Source organism: Zootoca vivipara, chromosome 1 (assembly GCF_963506605.1).
Source record: "Zootoca vivipara chromosome 1, rZooViv1.1, whole genome shotgun sequence".
NCBI classification, from domain to species: Eukaryota; Metazoa; Chordata; class Lepidosauria; order Squamata; family Lacertidae; genus Zootoca; species Zootoca vivipara.
The window spans coordinates 72586134-72600302 of record NC_083276.1 but is presented as its reverse complement, the minus strand read 5'-3'; the positions used below and the strand labels follow the sequence as shown (position 1 = coordinate 72600302).

At 40.9% G+C, this 14169-nt stretch overlaps 1 protein-coding gene across 5 annotated transcripts in view; it reads right to left on the bottom strand.

Annotated features, from left to right (window-relative positions):
• Positions 1-4687: 4687 nt before the first annotated feature.
• NAP1L4 (nucleosome assembly protein 1 like 4) overlaps positions 4688-14169 on the bottom strand; it is a 35707-nt gene continuing 26225 nt past the window's right edge. For 3 of the 5 annotated variants that reach the window (XM_035120896.2, XM_060276177.1, XM_035120906.2), the window contains 2 exons: positions 13258-13314; positions 4688-5776 (listed from right to left, as the gene is read on the bottom strand). In XM_035120896.2, the coding sequence (XP_034976787.1) occupies positions 5738-5776; positions 13258-13314 (96 nt within the window). In that variant the 3' untranslated portion in view covers positions 4688-5737. Of the gene's footprint in view, positions 5777-7503; positions 10688-11841; positions 11880-13257; positions 13315-14169 lie in introns of those variants that run through there. The other 2 variants (XM_060276166.1, XM_060276173.1) reach the window with 2 other exon arrangements.

Genomic DNA, 14169 nt, shown 5'->3' with positions numbered 1-14169 from the left:
CATAAGCAGTTATTGCTTATAAATTGCAGGTGCCTCAACCTACAGTGTAGCAAGCCTAGGAAATCCTGCAGCCATCTTTTCGCCTTGTTTCCCCATGCCTATAACAATCTTTCTCTCCATGCCCACCTCCCCTTTTTCTCTTTGTACAGGTCTACTCTTGATGCCTTTCCCAACAAAACCAAACTTTGAAGTGCTGCTTGCCCGCTTCTCCAGTGCAGGAATATCAGTTTTGTAATTGTGAATGATGCCACCATTATCTCCTCAACGGACAATCCCGTTTGGAGGAGCCATTTAGCAACAACTGAGTTATTTCTGCCACAACACTGGAGGATGATCCTCTGCGCAAAGTGATAGGGCTCCAGCAGCTTTACAGTCATACCTCGGTTTAAGTACGCCTCGCTTTGAGTATTTTCAGTTTAAGTACTCCGCGGACCTGTCTGGAACGGATTAATCCACTTTCCATTACTTTCAATGGGAAAGTTCGCTTCAGGTTAAGTACGGACTTCTGGAACCAATTTCACTCCGGAACCGAGGTGACTAACTAATTCAGAATGCGGCAGCTAGACTGGTGACTGGGAGCGGCTGCCAAGACCACATAACACTGGCCTTGAAAGATCTACATTGGCTCCCAGTACGTTTCCAAGCACAATTCAAAGTGTTGGTGCTGACCTTTAAAGCCCTAAATGGCCTTGGTCCAGTATACCTGAAGGAGCGTCTCCACCTCCATCATTCTGCCCAGACACTGAGGTCCAGCACCGAGGGCCTTCTGGCGGTTCCCTCGTTGCGAGAAGCCAAGTTGCAGGGAACTAGGCAGAGGGCCTTCTCGGTGGTGGCGCCTGCCCTGTGGAACACCCTCCCAACAGATGTCAAAGAGGAAAACAACTACCAGACTTTTAGAAGACATCTGAAGGCAGCCCTGTTCAGGGAGGCTTTTAATGTTTAATAGATTACTGTGTTTTATTTTTCTGTTGGAAGCCACCCAGAGTGGCTGAGGAAACCCAGCCAGATGGGCGGGGTATGTATAAATAAATAAATAAATAAATAAATAAATATAATTATCATCATCATCATACCTCGGGTTAAGTACGCTTCAGGTTGAGTACTCCGCGGACCCGTCTGGAACAGATTAATCCACTTTCCATTACTTTCAATGGGAAAGTTCGCTTCAGGTTAAGTACAGACTTCCGGAACCAATTGTGTTTGTAAACTGAGGTACCACTGTACTAGGATGCTTGTAGAAGGAATCCGGCTTCATTTTGCCAGAGGGAAAAGCAAAACAATTAGGAGGCAATCAAATTACATTTCCTCTTCCATAAGACCGGCCCAAGCACAATACAGCCCCTGCTGATGAATAAAGGAAAGATTTTTGGCAAGATTTTGAGACCATGGTTTCCCAAGGCAGCTGTGAACAGCATGAAATTGCAAAGCCATGTCACTCTTGGAGCTGAAAGAGGCCGTTTCCTGAAAAACATGAGTGTAATTACAGGAAGAGAAGCGTATCAGTTATGCTTGAACACAAAGTATTGATGGATCTGCATAGTTCATCCATAACCCAGCATCACTAAACTGCATGGTGATAATGTGTGAGATCAACATGCAACTTTTTAAAGTGTTTGCCCAACTACTTCCTTCAGCCTTCCCTTTTGCTTTTACCCTTCTATGCCTAAGACACCCAGGGTCAGTAACACATACGTCTGCGATTATTTTCTTTTTAAAAGTACCTCCTCCGATGAGTCTATTGCTTGGCAGTTGGGACATGCACATATGGGAGAGTCTGTGGCTAACGATGAACAATTTGGGAGAAAAGACTCCAAAATGAAGCAACAATGTGAAGGGCCTTTCTTCTATGCCCTTCTATGGGGCTGACATTTGCATCCCTAAGTGGTGACATAAGGAACGCTGGAAACAAATAAGCCTTGTAGTCTCTGGCAGCATCTGAAATCTTGCAGGGCAGAATTGGCTCTTTGCTGATTTAAAAGCCTCAGCCATTGACTAAAGTTGTTGAAATACTACTTGCACTACTTTACTGGCTTTACCTGTTCAAAAACCAGTGTTGAAGTGTTAGGCAAACTACCTAGGACGACGATGGGAGAGCTGTAGTTCTCCAGTTGCTGCTGGACTACAACTCCTAGTGCTCTTTCCCTCCCTGCTTTTATGATATACTGGTAAACAGAGACAAAAGAAAGAAAAGATTCAGGGATTCTTATCAGAGATATGCTAGGAGTATCAGTTTAAAGGATATATGGTGTCCCATATTATGATTATGTGAACTGAAAAGGTCTTTTATTCATTAGATCATCCAGACCAGACAGGATTCTGACAAGTGAAATATTCCTGATGCAGAAATCTGTGGCCTAGATCAAGCCTTTCATTGTGCCTGAACTAGACTCAGATATTCCACTTGGCAGCGATTTGCTTTAATTTCTCTTTCCTCCACCTCTTCTTAAAACTTTGTTTCCTTGGGACTTAACTGGCTTCCATTTGGGGTATGTTTAAAACAACAACAACAATGATGCAGAATGATGGGATTTAGGGGAGCCTATACAGGCAAGCTGGGATGCAGGTGGCACTGTGGGTTAAACCACAGAGCCTAGGGCTTGCTGATTAGAAGGTTGGCAGTTCAAATCCCTGTGATGGGGTGAGCTCCCGTTGTTCGGTCCCAGCTCCTGCCCACCTAGCAGTTTGAAAGCACATCAAGTGTAAGTAAATAGGTACTGCTCCAGCGGGAAGGTAAACGGCGTTTCCGTGCGCTGCTCCGGTTCGCCAGAAAGCAGCTTAGTCATACTGGCCACATGACCCAGAAGCTGTATGCTGGCTCCCTCAGCCAGTAAAGCGAGATGAGCGCCGCAACCCCCTGACCACTTAAAGCAGGAACAGAAATCAGCAACTCAATTTTTTGCTGGCTAATTTAATTGGAGTAAGATGGAAGAGTTACATGAGCAGCTAGGCACACATTTGTAGTCTCTACAAAACAGAGAGCAGTCTTACCTGGACAAGTATAAAGAGCTTCTTCTTTTGATCCACATGACTCTTGATACAGCCACCATTCTTACTATTTCCCCTAGTTCTTGGATTGTTATAGCAACACTGCTGCCCTGCCTCATCCTCCAGACAGCTCATAAGAACCATGCTAATCAGACTGAAATTCTAAACTAGTTTTCCACAATAGCCAGTAAAAGACTCCAGGAAGCCCACAAGCAGACCATGAAGGCAACAGCCCATTCCCACTCTTGTGCCTCAGTGATCCCAGAGTTAGCACATTGCCATAATGCCCGGTAGCGGAGCTGCATGCTCCGGCACCAGGCCAGAGAGCAGGTGTGGGTGTGGCACCCAGCGCGGGGGGGGGGGCAGCCTTGATGGCACCCCACCGGGATCGCTTCCCTCACCCCCCTCTTCCTCCACCAGTGCCAGTAGCCATCAACAACCTTCACCATCATAAGCATTCTTCTACACTCTTTAAGGTCTCACAAAGCCCGTCCAGTTCCACAACTTTCCTTTTGCTGTGTTGTTCCTTAATGGAATAATTCTCCAACTGGGTTGCCAAACAAAGCTATAAGGAAACTATCATTCTGATGCAAAACCCCGGAGAATAAAAATATTATCAGCAAACTGGTGGACAAATTGCAATCTATTATACTGTTTGAATAGTTTTCACTTCACAAGAGAATGTACTATTTACTCTCAGCTCCTCAGGGCGAGAAGGAGGGCCAGCCTTCAGCAGAAAGGCTTCTGTAGTAACAACTTCATTGCTATTGCCAACATGGTTAAGAACTGCCTGTGTGAAAAATGGTTTCTGGCCTGATCCTACCACAGGGAATGGGTGTTCTGACTCTACTCTTCTGAGTCATTAAATCATTTTTACCTGGTAGTCCATGGTCCTAATGTATCCCCCCTCCCCTCGATGTACCAGCATGTAATCAATAGGCTGTATGACTTCCACTCACACAATGTTGTTGGATACAGCCCTCAAATTTTTGCTGCATCTTGAAATTGTATCTTTAAATCTGCTGCTTGCAGAAATATCCTCAAGCTGCTGAACCAGTGAACACTGATATCACAAGCTATTTACTATACTAACATACAGAATGTCTGAGTGGCACAAGAATGAAATCTTAATAGCTTTCATTCCCCCAGCCCACCCCCAAGTCATTCAAAAGACCATGTATCATGTATAGTATTAACAAAGAAACTGTCAGGACAATATGCTTCATGTTTCACAACTTTAATAGAATATTCTAACTATTCTGTACAAATTGAAAACACTGTATTAAGTTACAAATGTATAAGGTAAGGCTGGAGCACTCTCTACATGCCTGGTAACAGCATTCATACAGTTGCTAATGAACTGTTGCCAAAAGCTGGCATTGTATGTTGAAGAAATGAGAACTGTAATTCTGAATAGATCTTTTGAAGGATTCTGGAGCTTTAAAAACCACTGGAGTGTCGAACAGTGCGATATGAGTATTGCAAATTAAATATCAGAAGTACACTCACATATAATTTAATTTATATTTTCCCAATTAAATGACTCTCATAAGCACAGTTCAGATGATCCCCTAAACCATCAGTAGCATACGCTCCTTCCCCTTCTTGCCTGGAGTGTAGCATCCTTTTCAGACTCCTCTTTTGTGCATGTCATAGTTTGCTGTCATGTCTGAATAGGCAAGCTTTGATCTTTATTTACCTCTAGAATTTGAAACCAACAATTCTGATTTGAAGTGCAAACCACAGCTTGCCAGTTCAGACTTCACAATAATTTATGGCTCACACTCAAAAAGAAACTGAAAAGTGAAGCTGCACACAAGAGGTGAGGAAGCACACAAAGCTGTAGCTCGTTCCCAATCCTTGTTTTGGAGGACCATCTGAACCAGGTTTGGTAATGTAGGCTAAGCTAGACCAGTGATACATTTTACTGCTGCAACCCACTTCCATCAACTATGAGGCTCGTCTCAGGATCTCTTCTTTCCCAGTTTGTTTTGAAATGTTTGATGAGCAATCATTCTGTGAGCAGACTATGTTTTCCATGTACATGTACCCATATTTTATAAACAGGAAAAATATTCTTCAAGTATATTTAAAACTATTAAAAGCACTAGTTCATCAAAGTACTTACAAACATGAATAAATAAGGTGAACAACTAAGTATCTGTCAACCACCACCTTCTTCAAAGAAGATAAAGGAAATGTTACTTCAAATTCAGATTGCTTTTACTGGAGATGACAATGTTTTAAGCTGCTCTATAGCACTAGTCTGATTGGTAGGTTGCAGGAATAATGTTATTTTAAAGGGAATAAGAGCTAGCAGAAATCATATTGCTTTATTTGTTTTCACTGCAAGTATTTTATTAATTCAATATATTTTCATGTGAACTATTCCACAATATTTAGATAAAAAAAATTCACTGAAGTGAGGGCAGGTATTTCAGAAGGGCAAATTAGTCCCCCCCCCCCATTTTAATTTGAAAGCCTACTGAGACAGGTTGAGCTACAGTATACCAAAGGCTGTTGAGTGTGTGCTTTAATTAAACCTCATATTTCTCAAATGCATTAAGTTGCCACTGTACAAGTTAAGCAAAAAATAAGAAAAAAGTTAGTGAAAATCATGCATTTGAAAACAATTTAGTTTTAAGCGTTGTTAATAAGATTGTGCTGCAGCAATGGCATATCCTGAACTGCAGGCCAGGTATCCAAATATTTGTTACAGGTTGTTCAAATATCACTCTGAAGTGGTATTTCCTTATTGTTGTTTGCATTCAGCAGGCTGGCTGGCATCTTTCTGTTTGAAGAGGAAAAAAGAGAGTAAGTTTACACAACAGGTACCCAAGCATGACACCAAGTTTCATTCCACATTCATAAGCAACAGGAAAACTATGGTGTGGGAGCTAATGTAGGCAAACATTCCATCAGCAGAAGGATTTCTCCTTGAGCAACAGAACATTCTCCCTGCACTGTTCCCTCCAAGCACCCCCTAAATCTGTTTCAGGTGTTCCCCCAACACTCTGGAGCACAGAGGGTTGGGGAGGGCACAGAGAACACATAAGAGGGATGAGTGAAAAGTGAAAGTCCTGTTGCACAGGTAGAAATTCCTGGGCTGACGGGACTCTTTTGGCAGAATATTACTCATTGTACACAACTGGTACAGTCCAACCTCAGTTCCCAAATGCCTCCATTTTGGAACGTTTCGGCTCCCAAGCGCCGAAAACCCAGAAGTGTTGTGGTTTTTGAATGTTTTTCTGAAGCCAAACATCTGACACGGCTTCTGCTTGAGTGCAGGAAGTTCCTGCAGCCAATTGGAAGCTGCGCCTTCAACGGATTATGTTCTACAACCGAGATTTGATTGTACTATGAAAGCTAATTATGTTCTACAACCGAGATTTGATTGTACTATGAAAGCTAATTTCCTAAATTAAAATAAAAGGCTTCTGATGCTATTTCATATGTGGAAGGCGAACTATTCCGCTTTCCCGATTTTATATATTTAAACTATTTTTGGCTATGTTAGAAGTGATGGTATTTTGGCACTGACTACCCACAAGAACAAGAATGGGTCAACAGTGCTGAAGGATATGGTGCAGAAGAAATATAGGATTGTATCTGATGGTAGTTTGTACCAGCAGGAAGCACTTTCAGCTAGTCTGCTTTTCCCCAGCTCCCCGCACCCTGAAAAGTTACTCATGAGGGTTTGAGATCCTCCAGCATATAGTTCCCTATACTAAAAACAGTCCCACAACTCTGTTTTCCGAATGTTTGTTCATGGCAAGGATATATGCTGCCATTATCCCACGGCTATACTGTGTAGCGCTGCCAATGCTAATGAAAACGTGGTGAGGAGGATTGCTGGTCTTGCTAATTCAACTCCTTGTTCCAAGTGACACTAGAACTAATGTCCCATATTGCATTATTGTGTGGCATAGGCTTATCAATGCAGTAGGTGATAGTTATCAGGCCACCTGTCTGCAACTCTATCACAAAACAAGCTGTTAATATTTTTTAGTTTACTTTGTTAAATGTGTGCTTGATCCTATGTCATAAAAATGAACAAGCAGTTAACATATTTCCTAGAGGCACAGGAAGCAACCATTTCCAAAGGTATGAAGCAAGTTCTAGATCTTAAGAATGAAATGCTTTTCCAACACCTCCCTCAATTTTAATTCTAGAGAGGCAACCCAAAACTGTGTGGTCTTCAGAGCTTCAAGCTAAGCAGTTTTCTGCATATTTTGCATTTTATGATCAAAATGAAAAGGGCACCATGAAATATAATGGGAAACGAGCCTGAGCAAAACTTCAAGCTCCCTTTCTGTGTGTAGCTAGGAAAAGGGGCCTGTGCTAAATTGGGACTTTGTGAAAATGGAAGCAGATACCAACTAAGTCCTCGTTGCAGTTCTGCAGGAGGAAGGGAGTGTACAAGCCCAAGGTTTTACTCAGATTCATTCCTGCCTATGCACATGGTTTAACATTACGTACATATAGACACAGTGTGAAAGAGTAGGACTTAAAAGATCATGTTGCCTTCTAATTTCAAGTGTAATGTGAATATGTGATAATATGCTGTGTTTTATGAGTGAAATATATGCACTTTAATAAGAAAAAAAATCAGTTGAGAAATTATATTCTTCCTTTAAAAACAGGTGTTCAATACCCACATTTTCCTCTATAATAAAGGCCTTCAATATATGTCACAGAACACTACCACAATGTAATGGATCCCTAGTTTTAAAAGTTATGCAGAATATACCAAGACACTAAACAGATTGAGGTTACTATCAGATATTAAAGCCAACACTCCTAAAAACAGCTTTCTTATGCCAACATCTCTAACAACTCCGATTTCTACCAAAGTGCTCCACGTTAAGTCTGCTTTGGGAAGAAAGAAAAAAAGCACAGGCAAGAGAAGACTGAGTATTCCAATCTGCTTCGCAAGTATAAGTCAACACACAATGCACAGGTTCTCCAACAGCAATGCTTTTTCGAGCACTAGTATTATGGTCTGGTCTACACTAGATTAGTCTTCACCCTGTATTCAAGACCACAATTCCTCTTTTACATCAGTTAGGTTAGGGCAACAGATGTAATCATAGAATATATGTAGAAATGTTCTAATGCAATGACAAACATATAGGCCCTAAATCCTAATGCAGATACGGAAAAAAAACTAAAATAGTTTCCCCCTTAAACTTTCTGCACTGCCAAGAGCTGAAGAGGAAGGCCAGCGCCACACAAACATGCACAATATGGAACCATTCACAGCTCCCAAGTCGGAACAATAGTGTATAACTGTGGTCAAATTTGAGCCTAGGGCTTGCTGATCAGAAGGTCAGCGGTTTGAATCCCCGCGACGGGGTGAGCTCCCGTTGTTCGGTCCCAGCTCCTGCCAACCTAGCAGTTCGAAAGCACCTCAAAGTGCAAGTAGATAAATACAAGTAGATACAGCGGGAAAGTAAACGGCGTTTCTGTGTGCTGCTCTGGTTAGCCAGAAGCGGCTTTGTCATGCTGGCCACATGACCTGGAAGCTGTACGCCGGCTCCCTTGGCCAACAACGCGAGATGAGCGCCGTAACCCCAGAGTCGGTCACGACTGGACTTAATGGTCGGGGTCTCTTTACCTTTTACCCTTGGGTAAATGTTCTCTCTTTTGAGGTGAATGAAATACTTTTCAAAACTGTTTTGAAAATACTTGTACAATCAGTTCATGCTGCTACACATCTCTTTTTTTTACCCTTGGGAAATGTTCTCTCTTTTGAGGTGAATGAAATACTTTTCAAAACTGTTTTAAAAATACTTGTACAATCAGTTCATGCTGCTACACATCTCTTAGATCCAAAATCTAAAGGTCTGGATTATAAACAAGCAACAGCCTTCAATTTGATGTTGGAAAGTCCCTTCAAATATTGCAGGAGTGTAAATTGTGAGTCTGCCAAGCAGTGGAATAAAATATGGGGTCAGAATAGCTAACTTTTACAGATGACACTTGCAATTGACTCCTGTGCATTTTTATTTAAAGTTGTGTACAACATGTCTCAATATGATTTTCACTCACATGAATGTACACAGGATTTCAGGCTTCCACCAGTGATTAAGAAGAGGTATTAATTAAAAAACAAAACAAATATCCAGATGTGCTGCTACTCATTGACAGTGTGCTGGAGATAAACTACTGTGATAAGAAAGCAGCGGCTAGAGTAGCTGTCCTAGAAACACTTGCACAGGAATGCATACCATGCTATGCTCTGTAGCAGCCCTCACACTGAAAGATGTTTCATAAGTTCTTGGAGAAACAGAACATCTTCACATTTAGAGAGAGATGCAAGAGCAGCTGTGAGTACAAGACATGGCTTTTGGACCAAGAAGGAGCTTTTGGACCAGCACATTATAAATCCAAATATCTTCTATTTCTATGCAGTGAGGCCAGAGTTCTACACACTGTCTTAAATAACTAAGACAAAGAGATTCAAAATTCCTGCAGGTTTTTAACAATGTGTATTAGAAATCACATTAATTTTCAAGATGGAAGATTTATACAGTCAAACCTCAGTTTGCGACCGCCTTCGTTTGCAACTGCTTCGGTTTCCAACCACCGTGGACCTGGAGGTGTTTACATCCAGGTTCCACAGTGCTCGGATGCGCAGAAGCAATTTGTACAATGTACAATAGCTATTTGGCTTAACTCTCTCCATAATTTTTTGAAACGCTTGTTAACCTGAAGAGACGGTACCTTTTTAAGAACAGAGAACCAGTGTTCAAAACTCTCATTATTCTAGGCGCGTTTTGTGACAGGGAATTTCATTAGTGTGGTACTGCACCTAAGTTTTCAGATTAAGAAGAAGAGTTTGGATTTGATCCCCGCTTTATCACTACTCTAAGGAGTCTCGAAGCGGCTAACATTCTCCTTTCCCTTCCTCCCCCACAACAAACACTCTGTGGAGTGAGTGGGGCTGAGAGACTTCAAACAAGTGTGACTAGCCCAAGGTCACCCAGCAGCTGCATGTGGAGGAGCCAGGACGCGAACCCAGTCCCCCAGATTACGAGTCCACCGCTCTTAACCACTACACCACACTGGCTGCAGAGTGGAAGGAAAGGAGGACCCTTTTCTGCCTCCCCACTTCCAGCTACTCTCTGAAGACTGGAGAAGAGACCCTCTTAAAGATATTAAGACCATGTGAAAAATAAATATAATATTTTAGCTGCAGTTCATTCATTTTCAGCTTTGTATTTTTGTTATTAAAAAAGAACGACTAGACATTCCGTTGTTGCACCCATAATCTAGGTTTAAGGTGCCATTTAGCTCCTAGCTTTCATATGACAGTTTTTAACACTGCAGAGAACCCATGTAGAGGTAATATGAACAGCTTAGAAAGAAGCTGGGATAGAATATTAGATTTTTAAGAGAAGAACCTGAGTTTATGGCTTTGAAAAAGATAAGATAAGATATCTTTATTGTCATTGTCCCCTTGCGGGAACAACGAAATTACTCGGTTGCTACATCCACTCCGATAAAGCATTCCGCATAATCCAAAATTATAAAAACCTAATTAAAAACAGTAAATATAATACAAAATAACAAGTAAAATAAGATGACTTCAAAGTCCAGGCTTTCCATTTAAGGCCAAAATCGCTCTAGAGAAGAAACTGTTCCTGAGACGGCTCGTTCTTGCCTGCATAGTTCTATATCTCCGTCCCGATGGCAGGAGCTGAAAGAAATGGTGACCAGGGTGCGTTGTATCTCTTGATATATCTAGTGCTTTTTTATGGCACCTGGTGGTGTAAATTTGTTCTAAGGTGGTGAGTGAGCAGCCAATAATGCTCTCTGCTGTTTTAATAATTCTACACAGCCCTGCTCTGTCCTGGGAAGTACAGCTTCCGTACCACACACATAAACCGTACGTGAGCACGCTCTGTATGGCACAGTGATAGAAGGCAAGCAGCAAAACTGCTGAGGCTTATTGACAATGAGAAAAGTCAACAACCCTGACTACAGCATTGATATTTTATGGATAACAGTCATCATCTCTGTGAAAGTACAAGAGAATGAGTGCATGTGAGGGTCCTAGGAGAGAAAGAGAATGTGCTTTTGCCTCAGGGCAAGAGAAAGACGTTTAACATTATATCAGAAAACATGACAACATTGGCAAGAGCCTAACTGTAAGAGTTGCAAGTCACAAACTCAAGTTTAGAATAACTAAATAAGAATGCAATTTTCTTGTTTCAGCAATCTCACCTATTGAATGAAATAAATAATCTCAAATATATGAGTGCAAGTGTTCATTAAGCAGAAAAGATGTACTGGCATATCAGTGACCACAAATTATGTAATTATACTGTAACACAAAGAAAGAAGGAAGGAAGTGAGGAAAATTCAGAATTTAAATTCAAGTAAGCAGATTTAAATGGGATATATGGGTGACTGATTTGGCAAGATAACCAAGTTGTCCAATCTAGCTGAGAGAGAATGGAAAAAGGTTGCCTCCTAACAACACCTTGAAAACATAGAAATCTAACCCCTAATTTTAAACATTAAAGCCTACACAAAGAAACACAAACAGCCAGTGCAATCACAACAAAAACACATCCATCTTAAGAGCACATAACTAAGGCAAGAAGAACATAATGTGCATCAGGAAGAAATGGAAATTCCTATAAACACTGACATTATTCATGATTTTACAGTTAAGGTGTTCTACATATTTTTCTAAATTGCAACTAGGTCCGTGAGGGTAGCCATTAGAAACCGAATTTTTCTATTTACTAAATAAAAGAAACCAAACATATACCAAAAAGAACCACATTGTATGGGCTACAAAAACTGGAAGCCTGGAAGTTATGTATTAATGGAATTCAACCTTACCTATAAATGAATGAATGATAAAGAGACTTAAATTACACCTAAATGGGGAAAAATTGAAAGGAACTGTCAGCATGAAAGAAAAGTGAAATGGACCAAAGAAAAAAGACAGTAATAACTAGTGTTCCAAAAGATTCAAGAAATGGTTTGTCACATACAGCTGCTCTTCAAAATAATTAGTTTCAAATAATCAGCATAAAACTCGATCTTCCCACCCACAAGACCTTAGATACAGCCATTGATGTATTTCATTTGTGAACTCAATAACTGCTACCCTATCACTAAAATTATTCTGTGATAACCAAAGAAACACTATTTCCACTAGGAAGCTATGTATATTGTGCAGAATGTGCTGGTTAGGATGTCATGCAAGTGTATATGTTTTCATCATGACACAAATCCCATTTTTGCATGCTGATATATTTTATGTATAACTTGCTCTTTGTTTTAATATAGGTCCCCAAATCAACACATACTGGACATTTCTAAGTATCAGTGTAGCCACAATATGTTTGAGAACTGATCATGAGGGAGTCTTGCCCATGCAGAGGTTTTAAAACAAGCCTACTATGGGGGAAGAAAGAAAAATAGACAAGTTGCATATCTTTTCAGGTCCACTTCACCCATGACACTTTTCCTACATGGCAATATTATTAATTGGGGAGGCACTGAAAAATGTTATACAAGAATCAGACAAGTGTACATTTCATTGCAAATTACCCATTGCAAGTGAAGATGCAATTTGCAATTTGAGGATTTTTGCCCTTTGCACGTGTAAGGGAATGTAATGCGTAAAGCAGCCTTAGCATTTTCAACAAAAGACTCAATACCAATATACAGAAAACAAAGCCAAAGTAAAAAACAAAAAAGTCAAACATTCTGCAACAAGATTTCAAAGCTTGTTAAATATGCATATGTAACACTTAAATTCAATAAAACTGTGTATTATTTGTTTATCTGTAGTTTACAAGTGTTTATGCGACAACAGCCAGGTTGTTAGTTACATCTGTGCCTTAATGAAGGAGCATTAACAGGTATTGTTAAAGAGAATGAAATGGATACTGTTAACTTGGTCACTAAAAAGTAGCAGCATAGAAATTCTTCAACCCCAATTCATGTCAACAAAAATACAGTCGTACCTTGGAAGTCGAACGGAATCCATTCCGGAAGTCCGTTCAACTTCCAAGACGTTCAGAAACCAAGGTATGGCTTATGATTGGCTGCAGAAAGCTCCTGCAGCCAATCAGAAGCCCCGTCGGACTTTCGGCTTCCAAAGAACGTTTGCGGCATTCGGGAGCCAACACGTCTGAGTACTAGGGCATTCGGGATCCAAGGTACGACTGTAAAAGCTAGTTATGATAAAATTAAGATCCTACGATTTAACGGTTACATGGCATACAGTGCTTTAATATAACTAACCTTAGGTTCACTTTCTGCTTCTTCGTCCTCTTCTCCTTCTTCTTCACCTTCCAATTCCTATGTTTTTGGTTTTTTAAAAGTAGGATAAGAATGCTTTTTTAAAGGAGCAATACTTTCTACTGATGACAACAATAACATGTCCAAAACTTAACTCAATGATGTTTTACAGCTAAGATTGAAATTGTTTGCAAGTAGAAGTATTTAGTTACAGGATTCCCTTAACCTTCTTAGAGTATATTCTCATGGCTCTTGACATTAAGCAACCTTCCCAGTAATTTTTCCAAGGCAGGGTGGGATAGGGTGGAGTAAATACTCCAAACTTGTGTGCATGTGCAGAAGCCTCCTCCAACCCAGAAGTACACCGGAAATGACGCTTGTGCGTGCACACAACCTATTTTCGTCGCTTTTCCGGGTCGGAAGTTGGCAGCTGCGCCACACCGCGCCGGTAAGAGCGGGCGGCGGGGGACCTCGGGGGCCGCATAAAAGAGCCCCCGGGCCGTAGTCTGGGGACCCCTGCACTATACAGTAATAAAGCACTAAGGTTTCAAAACCTGAACCCTTTCATACTTTGTAACTCAACTGGGAGAATTTCAGGAGGCATGCATACACACTAATAAAAAATAGGGGAATGTTTCCCTTTTAGAGCAGTTCAGAGATTAAGATCACTGGAGAAGGCCCTCTGGTGGGTCCACCAATCTCACAGGTTCCGGCAGCAGGAGCTTGTGAGAGGGCCTTCTCAGTGATGACCCTAAGAATGTGAAGCTTCCTTACAACACAGGTGCATCAAGCACCCTATCTTTATAGCTTCTGAATAAAATCCTCTTTACCCTGACCTATGTATTTTTTTTAAAAAAAGGGGTTTTGTATCCTCCCTAAAATTTGTTGAATAAAACTATTGTTTTAGAGTTATAG